The sequence below is a fragment of the Taudactylus pleione genome, unplaced genomic scaffold (assembly GCF_031769625.1).
Source record: "Taudactylus pleione unplaced genomic scaffold, aTauple2 ptg000201l, whole genome shotgun sequence".
Classification (NCBI taxonomy): domain Eukaryota; kingdom Metazoa; phylum Chordata; class Amphibia; order Anura; family Myobatrachidae; genus Taudactylus; species Taudactylus pleione.
The window spans coordinates 50085611-50107974 of NW_028284603.1; the positions used below are offsets into that span (position 1 = coordinate 50085611).

General features: G+C 42.5%; 1 protein-coding gene across 1 annotated transcript in view; it reads left to right on the forward strand.

Annotated features, from left to right (window-relative positions):
* The window catches only part of LOC148518387 (uncharacterized), a 54257-nt gene that overhangs the window by 16145 nt on the left and 15748 nt on the right, over positions 1 to 22364 (forward strand). Inside the window, exons 4-6 of the mRNA XM_088477449.1 lie at positions 7716 to 12701; positions 14859 to 15038; positions 19679 to 19851. Of these exons, the coding sequence (XP_088333575.1) occupies positions 7716 to 12701; positions 14859 to 15038; positions 19679 to 19851 (5339 nt within the window). The remainder of the gene's footprint in view (positions 1 to 7715; positions 12702 to 14858; positions 15039 to 19678; positions 19852 to 22364) is intronic.

The window sequence follows — 22364 nt, forward strand, 5'->3', positions numbered from 1 at the left end:
GCTAATGACTGGGGGGGCTAGTGAAGAGAAATGGGTTTCCTGAAGAGCGACTACCTTAGCTTTTTCTCTATGGAATGTATCAAGAGCAAGACGTTGTTTATTGGGGGAATTAAGGCCATGTGTGTTTAAACAGAAAAACGTAACCATGGGATATGGTGAGTAGCTTATATAGACATAAAAATATTAGAAATCCAGATTCCCAAAAGGAGGGGGGGATGGGACATAAAAAAAAATAACAAATAATGAAAAAAGACATTGATATATCTATTGATAGTTAGATAACTTACAATATCTATATACGTCATCAGATATGCATCAAATCTTAAACTCTATAGACGCATAACCAAAGGTATCTTAGCCAAGATCAGGAGTCGTCATACCAGTGTCTTTTAGATGACACTTCAATCTGGGAGGACTCAGTCTGAAGAGGTAGATTTAGTGGCTGATATAGGAATGTCCCAGACTGCCAAAAGCTTGACTCCCATTTCAATAGAAGAAATCACATATGTGGAGGACTGATATTGTATCAAAATCTTGACAGGGAATCCCCAGCGATAAGGAATGTCGTTCTCTCGGAGAGCAGCAGTGATGGCGTGATATGAGCGCCTTTTAGCTAAGGTGTAGGGGGATAGATCTTGAAAAATTTGTAAACCACCCAAAGTGTCAGAGCCTTCCGTTAATCTAGCCGCCTTTAGAATATTTTCTTTAACATGGAAAAAATGTATCCTCATCAGGGTGTCTCTGGGAAAGTTAGAGGATCCCCCCCTTAGTCTTGGTAAGCGGTGTATTCGGTCGATAAGCAGATCTTGCTCAGACGCTAATGGGAGTAGTTTCTGAAAAAGCTTGATCATCAAGCTATTCCTGGAGCTCACCAGGCGCGACAGAGTCTGGTATGCCTCTGATCTTTAGATTGTTTCTTCTCGATCTGTCCTCGAGGTCTGCCAACTTATCTCTGGTGCAAATCATCTCGGTCGGTAGCTCAGAATGAGCTGTGAGAAGGTCATTGTGGGATTTCACCAACTCCTGCATCTTGCACTCCAAATGATCTGTACGTCCCACAATTCCCACTAGATCTGCTCGGAGAGTTTGGACTGATGTTTCCAAACCTGTGAGGATGTACGTACAAAAAGCGGTAAACAGCTGGAGCATTGTTTGGGTAGTGAGGGGAGCTGACAGGTCTAAATCCAGGCATGCTCCTGCCTGTGGAGTGGATCCCATTGTTGAAGGCATTACTGCAGATCCTGAGAGTTTCACTGGAGTTGTTGTGGGCGTTTCATTCCTGGATATAGCTGATTTAGGGAACTGAATAGCTGGCGGGGGGTTTTACCCCTTTCTTCGTTGGCATGGTATTAAATAAATGGAATATCAAAACACCAGGAGTAGATTCAGGCAGATAGAGGGCCTGGGATGATAGTGTTAGATCCGGTCTTTAGTACGTTACTGCATGGGTGAGTTAATAATCAGTCCATTATAGGAAACATCCAAAGATATGAGTCTCGGACCCGCACATCGGGCACTATCTTGGATGATTACATATTCAAAATTCAATGGAGCAAGTATAGAAGATCCAGTAACCTGAAGATTTACACAGAGAAATCACAGGAGTATGTCAAGGGCTGTTCTCACAGTGTCTGCCTGTAGTTCTGTGTCTAGAGCTTCAGAAGTGGCATAATATCATGAAGATTAGCGTATACTCTCACCTCTGGATAAAGGCAGGTAAAGCTTTACTCAGTGATATAAGTGTACTTCTTTTACTCTGGTTTTCTGGATTTCAGGGCTATTTGTATGAGATCACGCATGCGCGCTGTGGGTTGCTCTATTTACTCCAGTCCCCAGCTTCAGGTCAGCGCTAGGCGCTGAGTTACAGGCTCCACTAGTATGCTCCCCACAGGTATCTCTAAGTCGCTGGCAGTAGCACCAACCTCCGGGCACTCTTCCAAGTCTCCAGCCAGAGGGTAGGGATCGCGGCAAAGAGGAGGAGGAGGCAGCCTGGAGAGGAGAGGTGGGAGTCGCAAGATGGCGCCGGCGGGTGCCGCAGTGAGCACTCGGCGCGTTTATTAGGTCTGCCCAGAGACTCCCGGCCTCAGGCTATCGGCCCTGTCAGGTGGCCCAAGCGGGGAGAAAGGATCCACTCCGGCGGCAGGGGATGTGAGTAGTGCGGGATCCGGGGTTAATCCTGTGTGGTCTATAGCGGAGCTCAAATCTTAGGCATCCGCCATCTTAGCTTGCCATCGCATGTAAGTATTTTTAAAGCAGCAAGCATGTTAAAGGATAAACCAAGTTGGTTTATCCTTTAACATGCTTGCTGCTTTAAAAATACGGCCATACTTCTCTCTTCTGATAATTTAGTTCCTTAGATGATAATGCTACATCTCCAATTTTTTTTACCGTAATCCTATTTTTTTTGCCAGTGTAATTCCTCCTTTTTGCTAATGAATAATGTTTCTTTTTAAAGGGTTCTTCTCCAAAATTGATCAGATGTTGCTTTCTTCATGGTCCTGTCATAATCCATTGTAGTTTCCGCTTATTTACTGATATTATCTTTCCTTAATATGATCCAGCCTGCAAGTTTCATGGTTTGGACATTTCCAGTGTTGTGATTTTCATTGAAGTTTACATTTAGCTGAATATTCTCAAACGTGTTTTATGCTCCCATTGTGGTTTTGACAGCAGTTGACTAGAGCAAATTGTGAAGAGGGTGGGGGTTGGTTTAGTGACAGAAAGGTTCCAGCTCAGGAAGGTGGCAAATAATTGGTGGTGATAGTTCAATATCAGTAATGCCACCTTCCGTATATGAATAGTTAGAGGTCTCCGAATGTTTGGTGCCAACTGGATGGACTGCTGTTTTTTTGGTGCATTTCCTTTCATGCGACTCTTAGCTGAAACAAATATATATTTTATATAATCCTCTTCATTGTACAAGCAAATACATTGGAAATTAAACAAGAACAACAGAAAATCAAGAGAGTTGTCTTAACAAATACTATCCCTTGAACATGAAAATCTTTAACATATTAGCTTGGATATGAGATAGGAGACTCTCAATGTTATTCCCCCATTTTACGTAAAATTTCTTGATGCCCACCTTATTGTCAAAAGTGACCATCCGCCTCTCAAAATAGAGAATATTCATAATAGTAGATTTTACTAAATCCAAACTAGGGGCCATCCGGGAGATCTAGTGCTTTAAAATGGCCTGTTTATCCACCATAGTGACTGCAATTAGAAAGGGAAAAAGGTGCGATAACGGGATGCAGTCAATATCCCGACCGCGTGGATTCCAACCGATGTCAGAATCCCAACACCAGTCAGAATACCGGCGCAGGCATCCCGACCACCGGGATCCCGAAGGTAAGTACTGGGGTTAGGGAGAGGGTTAGGTACTAGCGGGAGGGTTAGGAATTAAGGGGGGAGGGTTAGGTTTAGGATTCGGGGAGGGGGAGGTTAGGTTCAGGCACTAAGGGGGGAGGTTAGGTTCAGGCACCAGGGAGGGAGGGTTAGGGGAAGGGTTGGGATATCTACCGACAGTTGTCGGTATCCTAACCCTGTCGGGATGCCAGCGCCGGTATTCTGACCACCGGCATCACGTGCACATCCCGTGATAACAAGGAATCCATGTCCCAAGCAGAGAAGTCAGGAAACAATAAGGCCACAACATTTTCGTGAGGACTAAGACCAAAACAGACATTGAAATAGGCCAAAAGTTTATCTGAGAATCTCACTATTTTTGACACAACCAAAAATGATGAGCAAGAGTGGCATCGGGCTGGCAGTATTGGGGACTGTACCCAGTTGCTGCAATTACAAAATGTTTCCTGTGTGCAGGAGAAATGTACTACCTATACAAAACTCTGAGATGAGTTTCCTGGAGGGTATCAAATTTCAGACCTGGCATTATGCTATCAGTATGTTGGAGTGCAAAGTGAAAATCTAGCATCTCGGGAAGTTCTCTGTGCCATGCCAGATCAGTGTCCTTGGCTAAAGAAGGCACGTCAGTGTCAAGTAAATCTAAATATATATATATAAAAAAACTTATTTTACACCGACAGGTGTGGGAAAAAGTCAGTATCTTGGCCAGTACATCTGTAGTTTGAGGAGGAATCCGCTGCTGTGAAAGGGACGCTATGTATTGCCGAGCTTGCAGAAACATAAAAATATGTGAATGTGGGTGGGTTAAGCATTCTTGTAGTTATTGAAAGTTGAGAAGATGGCTTTCTGTGCCGAAAATATTTTTAATAAATCGGATGCCCTTAAAAGTTCACAGTTTAAACATATGACTTTCTAAAGACGGAGATAAAGTGGGGTTAGTTCTTAGTAGTACATAAGGAGAGTTGTACAGGTTCTGACCAAGCCACGTGCTAATAGTAAGTCAAGCTCTATGTGTGTCAGAGAGCAGAATTTTACCATGGAGAAACAGAGGGAGTGCCACCACCGGGGAATGCAACAACACTGCCATGGCATGGGTTAAAAAAGGGATTCCTCCATCTCTGGGTTAGTGAAATTAGTGGTGTGCAGAAGCCAGTCGATGTATAACAAAATAGAGAAGACTGGACAAGAGCTAATATGTCTGGAACCCTGAGCCCTGTCTGCATTTCAGAGAGAAAAGTTATTTTCCTCTGCAGTCAGGGTTTTCTTTTTTAAATGTTATACAGTATATAAAATAATTTGGTCTGTTTGTTTATTTGTTTGTTTGACTATCTGGTTATGCATTGGGACACCCCTGCACCGATTGGGATGAAACCAACGTGAGGTGGTCCAGTTGGATCCTAGCCAGGTTTAGGGGGGTTAGGGTCCCGGTCGGACCTCCCGTTGGTGTACGTTGGGCAGAACTTTGACTCGGGAAGCCGGGTCTTAGGATTCCACTGGATGGATTTGGATGAAAACTTCACAGAGTGGTAACATTGGATCCCAGAAGACATACTAGGGGTTGAGGTCCTGGTCGGACCTCCCACTGGTGTATGCTGGGGATAACTTTAACCAAAGGATGCTGGGTAAAACTTTGACCTGAGTAACCTGTCCTGAGCCTCTCAATGGATAGATTTGGATGAAACTTCACAGAGGGGTGCAATTGGTCTGGGATGCCTAATGGAGTATTGGGGTCCCAGTCGGACCTCATGACGAAGTGTGGCTGGCAGAACTTTGACCCAGGGAGCCTGTTTTGGGCCTTCCACTGGATGGATTTGGACGACATCACATAAGTTGGACAAAAACTTCACAGTTTGTTGTAACATTGGATCCCAGAAGACATACTAGGGAGTTGAGGTCCCGGTCGGACCTCCCATTGTTGTATGCTGGGCAGAACTTTGACCCGAGGAGCCTGTTGAGGTGCCGATCTGACCTCCCGTTGGTGTATGCTAGGCAGAATTTTGACCTGAGGAGCCTGTTGTAGGACTTCCACTGGATGGTTTTGGATTACAACTTCACAGAGGGGTGGCAATTGATCTGGCATGCCTCATAGAGTGGTTGGGGTCCCGGTCGGACCTCAGGATAGAGTGCACTGGGCAGAACTTTGACCCAGGGAGCCTGTTCTGGGCCTTCCACTGGATGGATTTGCACGTCATCACATAATTTGGATGAAAACTTAATAGAGTGCTAACTTTTTTTCCCAGCAGACATACTAGGAGGTTGAGGTCCCGGTCAGACCTCCTGTTAGTGTACAATGGGCAGAACTTTGACCCGAAAAACCTGTTCTGGGCCTTCCACTGGATGGATTTGGATGAAAACTTCACAGTGGGGTGGTAATTGATCTGAGATGCTTACTGGAGTGGTTGGTGTCCCAGATGGACCTCATGGTGGAGTGCGCTGGGCAGAACTCTGACCCAGGGAACCTGTTCTGGGCCTTCGACTTGATGGATTTGGACAACATCACATAATAAAACTTAATAACTTATTTAAACCTGGGCAATGCCGGGTACTTCAGCTAGTTCCAAATAAACTTGGAAAAGAGCTGTGTACATCGAAGTGCATCAAATATCAGTTTTATAAAAGTGAGTTATGATATTGTCAACGTATACTGGAATAGTCAGCAAACCCACCACTGATTTTATCTGGGAGACCCTGTCAGAATGTAGCTGTGTATACAGTACTTCACTATTGAATGTGCAATGTGCAAACTAGAGTACAAAGGAAGAAACATCAGAGACTTCAGGAGAGTTTGCTCTTTACAAATTGTTCATTTGTTAAAACACTTTTAATTAATTATAAATGTAGTGTACTAAGGGCCTGATTCAGAGCCGCTCGTAAGCGGCCGCTCGTTCGCTCCGAGCGATGTTTGCACATCTGCGCATGGGTTTTAGTATGCATGCGCGAACCAGTCAGTGCGGTCAAAAATCGTGTGCTCGCAAAATAGCGAATGCCTGCTAATTTGAGTGACAGGATGAGGCATTTGTGGGTGGTAACAGGGGAAGGTGCTTGAAAACGGGGGGTGGAGATCCAAACGCAGGCGTGCCAAAAGCTCAAAACGAGTGTTTTAAGGGTGTGCATAATTAACAAAGCAGCGTCATCGACCACGTCAGTTGGGTGTCTTTTAACCAGAACTGCTTGCATGATTGCGGTAGGAAAATGCAACCACAAGAATAGCAAGCAGTTCATTCGCCTTTCGATGTACTCGATTAATCTAATAAATAGCGCAGAGGACGTATGATGCGAGCGGCCAGGGGGCGTTTTTAAAAAAAAAAAACGTCCGCATGTTTTGTTCGCTCGTTCAGACATAGACGCGTCAACAGACCGCAAAGAGCGAACGGTCAATTTAAATAGCCAGCCCCTTTTTCTGGACGAGCGAGCGCAAATAGCGTCCGGCTCTGAATCAGGCTCTAAGTCTGAGCTAACTTATTTTACATTGGGCACCTCTGTTCCTTATTTTACTATAAATTGCATACTGGCTGATCAAACCCCAGGAGGTCTGAGTAACCCTATCTTACAAAAGGTGGCAAGCGAATTCAGAGCGAAGGGCCTGGATAAATAATAGGGTTGGAGAGGTGCAAGCAGTGTTTATCTCTAAGGGACTTTATTCATGAATTTGTTTTTTTTTAAATGACGCTAATAATGAATAGAAAAATATATGATATTGTGATATTTGTTCACATATTTTGTATAGATATGCAATTATCTAATTTTGACATAAATGAAACAAAAAATATTTTACCATAGCTGTCAATTGACAAATTTATTCGAATATTAAAAGCTTCTGAAAAGTGTACTACAGTAACGCTCCAAGAATTAAAGGTAAAATATGGTTAATGAGAATAACAATTGCAAAATAAAATCTATACCCTAGAGCAGGGATGGGGAACCTCAGGTCCAGGGGCCGTATAAGGCCTGCGGAATCATTTGGTCTGGCCCTCAGAGCTTTTTTCTGCTAGCCTCATCTGCACCCTGCCTAGAATGGCACCCTGCAACCAGAATCTATGCAGCAGTGCCCCCTTGGAGTGTCCTTAGGACGCTTCAGGTGGACACACCGCTGCCCTTACAGCTCTTCGCAGCATCCTCAGGATGGTCCGGGCATTGCTATAATCACCTGTGATTTTGGCCCTGCCCCTGTGTGACACCACACGGAGGGGACATGGCCTGCATGCCCCCTCCTGAAAATAATGTTATATATGGCCCTCAGCAGAAAAAAGGTTCCCCGCCCCTGTCCTAGAGGGTGCACTTTTTTGTTAATAATGTCTGTGTGAGACGTATTGAAACTTTCTTTTGTTTCTGTGTTCTATCAATAGCTACTTCAACTAGACGATGATGCAGGTGTGAGGAAGATTCAGCAGGCTGCAGATTGGCTCCTGGAATGCTCAAAGTATTTAGAGAAAGCTGAAAGCACGTCACATCTTTTATCTAATTTCTATGAATTTTCAGATGCTCTACTATTGGTTAACAGCTTGACCGAGAGAAGAATTCTTGACCTCAAGGATTCCCTACACCAGCAACATTTGTCACAAACACTGCAAATTTTACGCAAATGTGTTCCAATGTTATTTACAGCAACACAAAGCAACATAAAGCATCCATATAATGATCAGATGATTGCTTCAAAGTTGTACATCTTTGATATGGCTTCAAAAACAGTACATGATCTAAAAAGTTTTTTAACATTTGGGCCTGTGAAGCAGCAAAGTAATCAGAGGTCCTTTGCTCAAGATCTGCACCAGTTACTTGAGATATTAGGTAATCCAAAGCCAACGGAGCTCAACAACAGTGACCTAGACTACCTAGCGGGATCTATAATTTTTTACGCCATGTATGTAGCTGATTGTTCAAGACCAAACATAAAGCTGTGTCTCATAAAACACTGTCAGCATCTTCTAGATAAGAGGAAAAGGCTTTGTGACTACTTAAAGGAATCACAGGAAAGTCCATGTTTTGGAAAAATCCTTTACCAACTAGAGCAGCAGTGTGCATCTATGAAAGTTGAACTCAAACATCTCAACAAAACTCTGGTCTCTACTATGTTCTACCAGATTCTAGATGCATTTGCTGTCAAAGATCCATTAAAGAAGTTGTTAAAAGCTGCCATGAAGACCAATAAGAAAGCAAGTTTGCACCCGCAAAATCTTTTTGCCTCAAAGGCATTCCAGCCCCTTCTACAAGCATTTCAAAGTCACACTGATCAGCTGTTGAAGATATCTAGTTTAGTCCTGGCCCAATGCCATCAACAACAAAACATTGAAGAAATTCAGAGTTCAGTTGATTACTTATGCAGAGTGAGGGAAGAGGTGGTTGCTCTCGTTATTGATACCAACAAGGCTTACTATGAATCTAAAATGTGTGAGAAGGCACAGTCCATTTATCAAAAATGGATCCAAGCAACTGAAAGCCTGATGATGAGTTTTGATGGCATGTTAATGGTACACCAGTTCTTGGAGTTGTCTATTAGGGAGACTGAGGAGATCAGGTACCGCTGTGGAAAGCTCCTAAGAAGTCAGGAAGCTGATCTCTTTCAGCATCATGCTGCTGATTTATGTGACCTGGTAGAACGTATGGCTCAGGTTGTGAATAGGCATGTTGGTCAAAGCAAGGACCCTATATTCCGGAATGGCCTGCGGGTTTTAGTGAGGCAGATGGAAAGCTCAGTTCTTGACACAAGAACAGCCATTAAAAATTGTGTTGAGTCAATTTCCTGTTTAACGGCTCAAAAACTTTTCTTGGAAAAAGTTAACAACTTGTTTGAGTCTATTTACAATGTACAGGAAGGTGTTAGTGGTTGCAAACATCCAGATCTACTTAGTCCTTTGAGAAGTGAAGCTGGACCAGTCAGTCACAAACCAATGATTATTGATTTAAATGAATTTGAGGAAGCAAAAGACAATGGTAAGAACCATGAGGATCACAATCATTTTTTATTATATAAGGAATATTTAAGTAAGCCCCTTCCTTTAATAAATAGTACAAAGGAAGCAATAAGAAACTGTCCACATATTGAAAAAAACATACAGCTTACAGATCTTCAACCAATAGTAGGTGACCTTCTAATAGCAATAAGGAAACAAAACACAAAAGAGGTCCATGTCTGCTGTTCTTCTCTGATTGAAATCTCCAGGATTTATCTTCAGGCGGCCAAGGATTCCTTCCCTGATGATGCTAGGACAGAAAATTACATCCTTAGGTATAAAGACACAGAGGATCTAATGTTCAGTCTTGTAAAGTTTAGTAAGCAGGGAAATATGGACTCAGTTTTAGGGATGGAGAAAGTTATTCAAACTGCAATTCTACTTTCACATCGTGTTAAAGAGATAAAAACATATCTTGCGTCCCTATCAAGTTACTGGTATAGTTTTTCCTTTAATTTATTCTGCACCTCAACTAATTCTGAAGTTGTCAACAATACTCAGATATTTAACAGTATCATGCAGCGCTTGGCAGGGATTGTTCAATCAGTAAGTGAAGATCTATATGACCGCCATAACGATCTGGAGTTTCCAGAGTCTTCTGAGAAGCATGAATCCCTGGTCAAAATACATGTCACGTTCTCCAAGTGTCAAGCTGCAGCAAATCAGTTACTCACAAGGATGTTTTGTCATGGATTGCAATCTGACAAACATAGACTGGAAGATTACTGTATTCTCTGGTCAGTTGCAGTCCATCAGTTATCAGAATTTGTAGATGATTTCATAGGTATTAATAATTTATTAACAAATGAGAAGATGGATTTGACAGAACTAAATATTTCTCAGAGCAAAACCCTTGTTCTTTTGTGTGAGACGTCATTGTGGTTGCAGGAAGCGTCATCTCTCTCTGTTCAGAACTTTACTGAGGAGAAAGAGCGGGAAAAAGTCAGGCATCTCACAGAAGATGTAAGTTCTCTGACTGAGGCTGTCCTGAAAGTAAGAGATGATCTTAATATCTCTTCTCCTCCTGCCTTGTTCCTTACTGTAGAGTGTGGGTTACTTCAAAAAGAGCTGATATTGAAGGCAAAATTGCTTATGTACCACATGAAAAACCTGTATAGAGAAAACCAAACGTTGATGAACAGAGTAGTAAATTTTGGTTTGTCTCCATCAAATTCTAATGACAGATCTGGTATAATGGGGCCTTTTGAAAAGGATGCAAAACTTCTCATTGAAAATGTGACGTTAGTGAAAGAGACACTTAGAAGTGCAGTTTGTTTCACAAAGAAAGAAGACGTTGAGTTTTTGGTAGATCATCTGTTCTTCCTCACGACTGATATTGTAGCAAGAACAAGGCTACTCATAGAGAATCAGCACCAGTGGGATATCTTTATGCTTGAAGCCATGTACTTAAACTGGTCAGCAAAAGCTGACCAATTAATTTTGCACCTTCAGTCTAACGCCGAGATGGATGTGACAGTCTTAGAATTGATCAAGCAGTGCTTGGCAAAGGCAGACAGTACAGAGACTCCAATGACTGACAATCCCGATGGTCTTGATAATGCAACATCAAATGAGACTATACAATCAGTGGGCGTTAATGTAAGTGAACAGAGAGCAGCCAAAGTTGGTATACATGAAACTTCAACACGGAGACAACATGACACAACTAATGGACATGGCAATAATACCATCTACAAACAAACTGCTTCTTGTGGTGACAAATACAATAAAATTGATAGCAGTAACAAAATTAGCTCAGAAAATAGTATAATCCAGAGAGAACAAAGTACAAATGAAGGAAAACAATGGAATGTATTGAATAATGGACATGAGACAACTGGAAGGAAATCAATAAAGGTATTCAGATCAAAGACAGACATAGGAACTAATAATAAACACAATAAAATCTGTATTGGTAACGAGTTTAAGACATCTAGCGTGGCTATAGAGCATACAACTAGTGCAAAATCAAATGAATCTCTCTTGGATCATGAAATAAAAAGCGTTCTGGTGGAATCATCGCTTAATCAGAAAGCAAATATGGATCCTCAAGTATACACAAATGCAACCAATCAGGCATCATCCACACTGGAGACACATGTGATAACAAGTGGACTACAGAAGAACATAAACTGTAAGACATCAGGCATGAAAACGAAAAAATGTTTTACTGAAGTAAAGAATGAAACAACCAATTGGGAATCAATAAAAGATAAAACACATAAAGTACTGCCTCGAGTACAGAAAGTAACAGCCAACCAGGAAGCAGAGAATTTGAAAACACATAGAGTAGTCACTGGAGTACAGAAGGGAACTGCCAATCAGGAAGCAGAGAATTTCAAAACACATGGAGTATTCACTGGAGTACAGAAGGTAACAGCCAAGCAGAAAACCCTGAACCAGAAAACTCATGCTATACTGACTGGAGTACAGAAAGAAACATCCAATCACGATACAAGGAAACAGAAAACAACGTATGGAGTACTCACAGAAGTACAGACGGGAACAGCCAATCAGGAATCCAAGAAAAAGAAAACACAAGCTGTACTCACTGGAGTACAGAGTGAAGCAGACAATCAGCAATTCAGGGACCAGAACACACATGGAGTTCTCAGTGGAGTACAGAGAGAAATAAACATTCAGGAATCCATGAATGAGAGAACATATGCAGAATGCATAGGTATACAGGAGGGGGCAATCAGCCAGGAATTAATAAATCAGAAAACACACACAGAAGACACTGCTGTACCGAAGGAAATAACCGTCCAGGAATCAAGCAATAAGAAAATGCATAACTTAGTAACTGTAATAGATACAGAGACAACAACCAATCAGGTAATAAGAGACCAGAAAGCAGATATGATGCCACTACATATGACAATAGCTGGGGCACAGACAAAAGCTGCAAACCATGAATTAGCCAACCAAAAAACGAACATGGTACTGACTACCGTTAAAAAGGATACAAACAACAAAGCATCAAAGGTATCAATATCTAAAAATAAAATAAAATGTTCTCAATGGCAATCAGCAAGTGACAAAGGAAAGATGGATTCTAAAGAAAGTTGGATGGAAACAGACAATCAGAAATCAACTAATCCCAACACATATATGACACCCAATAGAAGGCAGAAAGAAAGCAGCAACAAGCAAAAGGAGGCCGTTATTCAGAGGATGCATGAGAAAATAAACACGGAGCAACAAGAATCGGAAATAAGACGTTATACATTGCAAGGGCATACTCAGTATGAGAAAACGCAACAAGGAGCATTTAAAGAAGGAACAGTGGCTACCATGAATTTGGTAGAAACGGACAGCAAGCAGCCACACGTGTCCAGTCGAAACCCCAGGAATACAACCGTCATTGTGGAACAGCAAAAGGTAGAATTCATTATTTTTGGGATTAGTAACTGTTGATAAGCCATTCACCGCAAACATCATTTTACTCTTTTTCTGTGGCAAGGACCATCTATCTTTTGCTTTGGGACTCTTGGGGGTATATTTACTAATCAGTGGGTTTATTTATTTTTGTTGGTTTGTGGCCTTTGTTTGGCAGGATTGCATCCCAAAGATTAACTAAGGTCAAAACCTCTCAATCCTGCTGCAAATTCACACATCACATTATAATTGACTATCGAAACACCATCAATGTTTAATGCATTATAAGTATAAAAACCTCATATATAGAATTCACCGCACACCTGCCGACAACAAACTTGCCAACATAAATAACCAACCTCTGCCTCTTTAGAAAGCTTGCACAGATACTAAGGATCTTAATAAAAGATGCAAAATATAAATTGTATTTTTATTTTGGGGGTTACCTCCCCCAAATTAATGTACAGTCGTAGACCTTGAAGCCTAGGCTGGTAGTGGAAAAAAATGGGGGAATTAAGAGAGTGGGGTCCCCCAAATTTTCCACTAACCAGCACTAGGCTATACCAGCCTGGGGTGGGGAGCCATAGAAGGGTTGGGTACGGGATGCCGGCACTTTGGAACCCGAAATTCAGACACCGGCATCCCGACAGGGTTAGGATACCGACATCTGTTGGTAGGCATCCTAACCCTTCCCCTACCCCTCCTTCCCTGCTGCCTAAACCTAACCCTCCCACCTAATGCCTAAACCTAACCCCCTGCACCCTAACCCTCCCCCTAGTGCCTAACCCTCCCCCTAATACCGCTGCTTACCTTCGGGATGCTGGCGGTCGAGATGCCGGCACCGGGATTATGACAGGTGTTGGGATTCTGGCGCAGGTATTCTGAGCACCGGCATCCCATGTGCTGGCATATTGACTGCATCCCCCATAGAGGGGAGACCAACAGTGTGGGTCCCCCACCACTATACCTCCAACATTGCCCAGCTGCCATCAGAGCTGGGTTTCTTAGGGGTTTGAGCTGGAAAAGAAAACATGTGAGCCCCCTCCAAGGTATACCCAGCCATGGTAGCAAATACAATAGGGTTATTGATCACACCCCTGTGCATTGGTTGTGGGGCTAATAATATTATGTAAATAATATATTTAATACAGGACACTACAGGTCCTAGCTAGTCCTGTCATGCTCAATTTTAAGGGCTGCCAGGAGGGGCATATCTATAATGGGTGCAGGGTCTGCGGGGCACATGGGCTTCTGGGTCCAGGAGGGACCACATTGCACCCATATTTTTAATACTTACCTCCCTAGAGTCCAACGTCGGCGGTATCAGCGCTGTAAAACTTGCGTTTTGCGCATGCGCAGTAGAGAAATCTTCGGGAAAATGGCTGCCGTGCCATTTTCCCAGTGACCTGCACATGCGCAGTAAAGTCTGGGCACAGACTAGTGCCCAGTCTACTGCCGCAGCACTGTGCTCAGTGCGCTGCTGGCCACCAGAGAGAGGGGAGGGGGCCCTGGATGGAAACTGCACACTGGCCCTCTCCTCTCTTGATATGCCCCTGGTTGCCAGGGCATGCTGGCACTAGGAAAACCACAAGTGCTAGCATGCCCAGTCAGACAGTCCCCACTGGCAGCTGTAATAAAAAACACACACACCGAATGGGGTAATACTTTATTTTAAACACCCCCTTATTTATTTTATTATTTACTCATCCCTTGGCAAAAGTACTCTCCAGTCCATGTAGACATCTTGATACTTGCCAAAAAAAACAAAAACCCTTATAAATGTTGTAGAACTGTTTCCAGTACTGTTGTAAATGACAAGTCCATAGCAGACTCTGCCATAAGAATGAATGGGACCTCGTGGGGTGACGGGTATTTTTAAAATATAGATGCATACACAGATCGAAGGGATCAATGCAATGTTTGAAAACCATGGCAGATTTATGGCAGGTTTGCAGCGGGATAGGGGTTTACAAACCTAAAGGCATCGATGGTGGTTTTCAAAACAGTGTCTAAGTCGAAAACTTTGAAACAAACACATTGTGTTCAGTATAATCATTTGTATTTTTATGGTTTGAGTTGTGGCCCATATTTTTTTTTATGCATAATTGAAAAGGAATGCATATTTCAGGTGATTCATCTAGTGTTCTTGCATATTGCCAGGTAAATTGCACATCACTTGAAGATGTCTGCTGGCAGCCTCACAGAGTGGCTCAATGTCTCCTAGCAGAAGAAGTGGAGACGTGGGAGGGTGAGACTAATACAGTTGTAAAAATCACCAGAGAAATGGCAGCACAAATGTCTTATATGATACAATACCTAAATAGAAAAGGACCAATACAGGTATTCCTCTCTTAGCTATCACCAAATTATCGAGAATGGATTTTGATGACTGAACTTCTGGGCCATAAGAATAAAAACTGTATGTTCTGTGCTGGATGGGTGTAATTTTCACATCTCAGTAAATTTTTGTGCTCATCTACAATAGTCCTTTTAAAGGGGTCCATTCATCATGCTTATTATCGGGGCCCGGACAGCCCCCGATAATTAAGTATCCAACTCGCTTCGAGTGGCAGTGGTGGATACATATTCACTGATATCTCCTGCATTACCTTTAGAATGAATAGCCCAGATACATAATTTCTACAAAAGTTGGTGAAAATATTAATTTTCGCCTGCTTTTGTAGAAATGAAGGGATGATGAATGGACCCCAGAGTGATTAAGTTGAATATTATTCTAGTGTATGTGAAATTTACAATTATTTACAGTCAGGTGCATAAATATTGGGACATTGACAGAATTTTCATATTTTGGCCTCTATTCACCACCACAATGGCTTTGAAATGAAACAAACAAGATGTGCTTTAACTGCAGACTTTCAGATTTAATTTGAGGGTAATTACATCCAAATCAGGTGAACGGTGTAGGAATTACAACGGTTTCTATATGTGCCTCCCACTTTTTAAGGGGCCAAAGTAATGGGACTATCAACTCAAAAGCTATCTCATGGACAGGTGTGGGCTATTCCCTCATTATTTCATTATCAATTAAGCAGGTAAAAGGTCTGGAGTTGATTCTAGGTGTGACATTTGCATTTGGAATCAGTTGCTGTCGACTCTCAATATGGAGATCCAAAGAGCTGTCACTATCAGTGAAGCAAGCCATCATTAGGCTGAAAATCAAAACAAACCCATCAGAGAGATAGCAAAAACATTAGGTGTGGCCAAATCAACTGTTTGGAACATTCTTAAAAAGAAAGAACGCACTCGAGAGCTCAGCAACACCAAAAGACCCGGAGGACCACGGAAAACAACTGTGGTGGTGTCACTTTTGGTGTTTGTGAGTTACCTGTCTCAGGTGATGAGCGGTATTCAACGGAGACCGGCATGACTGGAACCACAGATGAGATGAATAGCTCTATTGCAAGACTTATGTGGCAGTGAGAACCGCCTTTGGTGATAAATGACAGGAACTTAGAACCAGTAGAAACTTGAGAGGAACCGGACCGGAACCGGCAGGAAGACTTGCTGAGTTGAACTGGAAAACTTGGGCTTTGACTCTGGACTGGAATAACGTGGATAGAACTGAAGAACTTGGAACTTGACTCTGGACTGGAATAACGTGGATTGAACTGAAGAACTTGGAACTTGACTCTGGACTGGAATAACGTGGATTGAACTGAAGAACTTGGAACTTGACTCTGGACTGGAATAACGTGGATTGAACTGAAGAACTTGGAACTTGACTCTGGACTGGAATTACATGGATTGAACTGAAGAACTTGGAACTTGACTCTGGACTGGAATAACGTGACAATGGCTGAAGGGAAATCAGGTAATGCTGAGATGAGGGACAAACAAGGTAATCCGGAAATGCTGTGACAAAGGCTGGAAGTCAGGTGCAGGCTGGATTGGGTAATTGGGAATAACAGGTTCAAGAAGAAATGGGTAAGTCTGGGAGTTAAGGTTGAGGGAGGGAGTGGGTAGGTAGAAGGAGCAGGAGTTGATCCACAGCAGGAAGCAAGGCAGGGTAACATGGTGCAGGTTTGCAGGGTGCCAGGGACCAACCAGGAGTAGGGCAAGCAGCAGGACACAAGACTAAGGTCAGAAGCACAGGAACTCACTTTGCTGATGCTGAAACACACGAGTTGCACTGGCCTGGGGACTAGCAGGATACTGGATTGCCAGGTATAGCTGTAGCAGGTTTTCTGGATGCACCAGGGGGTTGCTGTAGCAGGTTTTCTGGACACACCAGGGGTTGCTGTAGCAGGTTTTCTGGATTGCTCCAGGGGTTGCTGTAGCAGGTTTTAGGGATACACTAGAATACAGAAACAGCACGAACCATACACCACGGGAAGTAACGAGATGTTCATGCCTAGAATGCTATCAGGGGTGGATGTATATACCCTGGGTCTGGCTGCAATTGGTGGATATGGACAGGTGGTCTGGCAGTAGCATTCTGAGTGGTGGAAGGCACAACATGCAGAGGGAGTACTCATCTCTGCAGTACTGAGAATCAGAACCACACCTGCAATTCCAATCAGGGCTAGCAGTGTTCACAGACAGGAAAGGACCCAGGTGAAATAATCACTGTGGAAGGAATGCAGGGAGAAGTGTTGCAGCAGCATGATCAGAGCACATACAAATCCATGGAGACAGTTGGCAGGGGTAGGTCTACAGGCAAAAGGTGAAAACTAGACAGGTTCGTGACAGGTGGATGACAGAAGAATTATTTCCCTGGTGAAGAAAAACCCCTTCACAACAGTTGGCCAAATCAAGAACACTCTCCAGGAGGTAGGTGTATACGTGTCAAAGTCAACAATCAAAAGAAGACTTCACAAGAGTGAATATAGAGAGTTCACCACAAGATGTAAACCATTGGTGAGCCACAAAAATAGGAAGACCAGATTAGAGTTTGCCAAACAACATCTAAAAAAGCCATTACAGTTCTGGAACAACATCCTATGGACAGATGAGACAAAGATCAACTTGTACCAGAGTGATGGGAAGAGAAGAGAAGGAAAGGAACTGCTCATGATCCAAAACATACCATCTCATCAGTGAAGCATGGTGGTGGTAGTGTCATGGCGTGGGCATGTATGGCTGCCAATGGAACTGGTTCCCTTGTATTTATTGATGATGTGACTGCTGACAAAAGCAGCAGAATGAATTCTGAAGTGTTTCGGGCAATATTATATGCTCATATTCAGTCAAATGCTTCAGAACTCATTGGATGGCGCTTCACAGTGCAGATGGATGACCCGAAGCATACTGCAAAAGCAACCAAAGAGTTTTTTAAGACTAAAAAGTGGAATGTTATGCAATGGCCAAGTCAATCCCCTGACCTGAATCCAATTGACCATGCATTTCACTTGATGAAGACATTAATTGCCTGCAAAGGATTTGCAACAACGTATTAAAAAGTGAAAGTTAGATTTAGGATTGTTTAGTTTGTCCCATTACTTTTGGCCCCTTAAAAAGTGGGAGGCACATATAGAAACCGTTGTAATTCCTACACCGTTCACATGATTTGGATGTAATTACCCTCAAATTAAATCTGAAAGTCTGCAGTTAAAGCACATCTTGTTTGTTTCATTTCAAAGCCATTGTGGTGGTGAATAGAGGCCAAAATATGAAAATTCTGTCAATGTCCCAATATTTATGCACCTGACTTTATGTCACAATCAGATAAATGCAAAACTTATTTATTATCAACAGAAATACAATTCTCAGCTCTGAATGGCAATGTGATCTAGGTCCATTCAAGTACTGTATATATGAATGGGAATGATGTTTGTGTTCAAACACCAATGGTGACAATAAATTCATAGCTGATTAGCAATCATAGACCTAGAAGGAACATTACATTTCACATACATACCGTTCAAAGAATATACTTCTAATATAAACTTCTAATACATACAGTTTTTTCTATTGTCTTTGCTAAATTTGTCTCACTTCAACATTTTATCATAAGAGCTTAGTGACATGAAACTTAGGTTATATTAATTTAATTAGTCGTTTACAACTTACAAGCATATCTGACATTTAAGATTTAAATGCTGATTTTAACAAATTATTGTATAATTATTATGAACACAGTTATCTACAACAAAGGCAATAAGACCCTGTACTATGACCTGTCTCCATTCATTCACTCCATTCACACATATATCTATAACATCATTCACTTTGATATCAGCTGGTGGAGTGTGTGATCTCTTGTGTTCACTGTGATCTTTTTATACTGGTCAGTTTGTAATAGGAAGGAATACATTATAGATCTTTATAATGGAAACAAAACCTTACTAAGAATATACTGGTAACATATGAAGTGATACTGCTAGGAATAAACCAGCAACTGATTTTGTGGAGGAGGTGTAATCATATGTCTGGTGATTATCACTCGTGACAGTGCAAGGCGAGGTAGGCTTGGTGGATATTAGTGGGTGGATGGATTACTTCGGTCCCATCTACCTATCCTTTCCCAATCTGAGTTACATCATTCTCCCAAACTATGCACCAAAGCTGTGATCGCAGCATATGGAGTGTGGAGGTCCAAGTGGTCACATCCTAATAATCTGCATGTGCAGTTTGAGGATAGCCCTGTAGAGTCACACTGTCCCCTGTCTGCTCAAGTCCCAAAACTATCTTGGTACTCCACTGTGGGTGGCCATCATAAAATTGTAGAAACCTGCTTATACTTTTAAAAACGTAATCTGATTTTTTTTAAAGCTATCATCTGGTTATAAAGATCAATGCTGAGCCAAATTGAAATTAAACCAGTGCGCCATAATATGTTTATTCCTTTCAAGACAAAATAGGAGACATTTGTGGTAACTGTGTAGAAAACTTTGCACCGATGCATCCAGATACAATACAACTTACCTGCATGGATTGAAGTGATGTGCTTGCAGTGCATGTCCCTAAAATGACTCAGTGTTCATGTGAGCTCTACGTGCTGTTTGTAATCTTCCATATAGACTCCAGAGCAGTTCATTGCCTCTGCTAAATGCATCGCTGCCCATGGACAGACCTTCGTTAGGTTTATTGGAATCATGGCCAAGAACTGCACAGACACGAGGAACACATCTGGGCTGCTATGTGGTATGGAACAGATTCAAATGATTAGCAACCAACTCCACATCGTTTCCAGGTAATATACTACAGCATTTATCGTAATCTTTGTCAAAGAAAAAAGTCTGCAGCAAAAAAAACAATCAGCAAACATAGAACTGGCTGTAAAAGTGGAGTCGGTGTCTTATACCGCCGGACCTAAGTCCGGCGGATGAAATACCAATGCCGTAAGTCTGGCAGGTGGAGATCCTGACATAGGTAAGTATTAACCCTAACCCTCCCTTAAGAGTGCCTAACCCTAACCTCCCCCCAGGGGTGCCTAAACCTAACCTTCCCTCCCCGCACCCTAAACCTAACCCTCCCGGGGGAGTGCCTAGCCCTAACCTCCCCCCCCCGGTGGTGCCTGACCCTAACCCCCCTTCCCCTAGCCTGACCCTAACCCTCCTGGGGGTGGGTCCCTAACCCTAAGTCCTCCCGGGGGTCCCTAAACCTAATGCCCTTCCCCCCGCGGCTAAGAGGTTCCGACGCCTGGCTTACCTTCATTCGGTATGCTGGCACAGGGATTTCGGTGTGGGGATAATGATAGGCATCAGTATTTAGATGCCTATCATTAGTCGTGGATTTCACATTCAGGAAGCCGGTGGTCGGCATTTCGACCGTCGGCTTCCTGACTGCATGACGTAAAAGTGACCAGTACTGTACATTAGAGCTGAGATGTTGCCCTCTGTGGTGTAATTAATTATTCTATCATTAAAGGTCATTTCTGAACAGCAACAATGTTGACCCCCACATATTTATGTATGCAACAATACCTACTTGTCCGCTTAGTGCAATTCGTTTGGATTAAAGTCTCTATCAGCTGTCAGGATACATTTATGCAAAGAGCAAATTATAATAAACTTATCCAAAATAAACTTATCTAAAATAAAGAAATAAATATAGGTAGGGAAAAGGGTCAGCTTTTGTTGAGTAAAAAGGGGAAAAAGGTATTGTGGTGAAAAAACAATGGTCCTACAATGCAGCAACACTGCCTGCTCAAACAAACTAAATTAAAATAGTGGCCAACTGCCGGTCTATAACTTGAAACCAACAAGGCCTAGATAGGCGCCAACTGTTAGCTCATCACTGTCAACTCGATGTCTAGATGAGGTCCAACTACCAGGTCATCACCACAACTTAAGGCAGGAATGACCGACCCGGCCCTCAAGATCACCTAACAGTTCACATTTTCCAGACCACAAAGCTGGTGCACAGCTGTGGTCATTACTAAGTTACTAATTGTCACATTTTAAGAGATTGTGAATGATACACAATCTTAAATACCTTAAATAACGATCGGGATCTTCACCCCTACCGGGCTGCCGCTGCCGAGATTAGAACCATGCGGCCAGCGATATTATATAATGATTCAGTCTTTACAATGAATGAGCAGTGTTATTATCCTTTGGTATGACAAATGGCTGCATAGGTCCCAGCGGCCTGTGCTGTATCCAAGAGCAACTAATTGAAATATGTTAAAAGAAAAATTGCTAGAAGTTAATAGACACAGTAGTACCTGTGCATTCTAAGCATGTAATGTAGAGTTGGGTGTGCACCTGTTTATAGAGTGTATCTTGAATCTTTTATTTACTAAGCTGTGTTAGGAGATAAAGTGAACGGTGATAAGGTACCAGCCAATCGGCTCCTAACTGCCATGTCACAGGCTGTGTTTGAAAAATGGCAGTTAGGAGCTGATTGGCTGGTACCTTATCACCGTTCACTTTATCTACTAACACAGCTTAGTAAATAGACCCCTCAGTGTTTTCATTCCTACTGACACATTCTACAGATCCACAGGTGGTCTGGAAAACATGCTGTTAGGGGATCCTTGAGGACTGGTTTGGCATACTCTGACTGAAGGTATCCAAACTCCCCTCCACCTGAACGAGTGGTGCCACTGACCCCTGTAGTGTAGAATCCACCTAACCCATGTATTTGTAGCGAGAGCACCTGACGACCTACTTTAAGACAGCTACTGCTACCATTCTTCCTGCATAGAAACAAACAACAAAAGCATGTAAAAGGGAGAAAAGATGGGAATAAAAGTATCAAGAGACCACCAAGCACAGGGGATGATAATAATATGGACAGTCAAGATCCGCCCATAACACATCCCTCCCCCCAGCTCTGATGACCTAAAGCACAATGTATAACAAACAATACTACACAAACCATTTCCTAAATGTACCCTGACCCTAGCCTAGAGGTTTAACCTCCACCATACATATGTAATATATATTTAATGCCGTCTATCACCTTTCTCATAACATATTGCTCATTTATGGCTTAAATGAATCACCATATTAACAATCATATTCAGTGGCGGCTCCAGGGGTGGGGCTGCAGCTTAGTCCAAAATTCCAATAGGGGAGCCACAACAACTGCCAGTGAGTCCAGGCCGGTGATGTTTGCAGCGTTTATAAGGGCAGTTAGTGTGGCTCCCTATTTAAATTTTGGACTGAGTTGCAGACCCACCCCTGGAGCTGCCACTTATCATATTTATTAAAAAAGTCACATATATGTTTACAGCTTTAGGTTGACTGGCACCAGAAA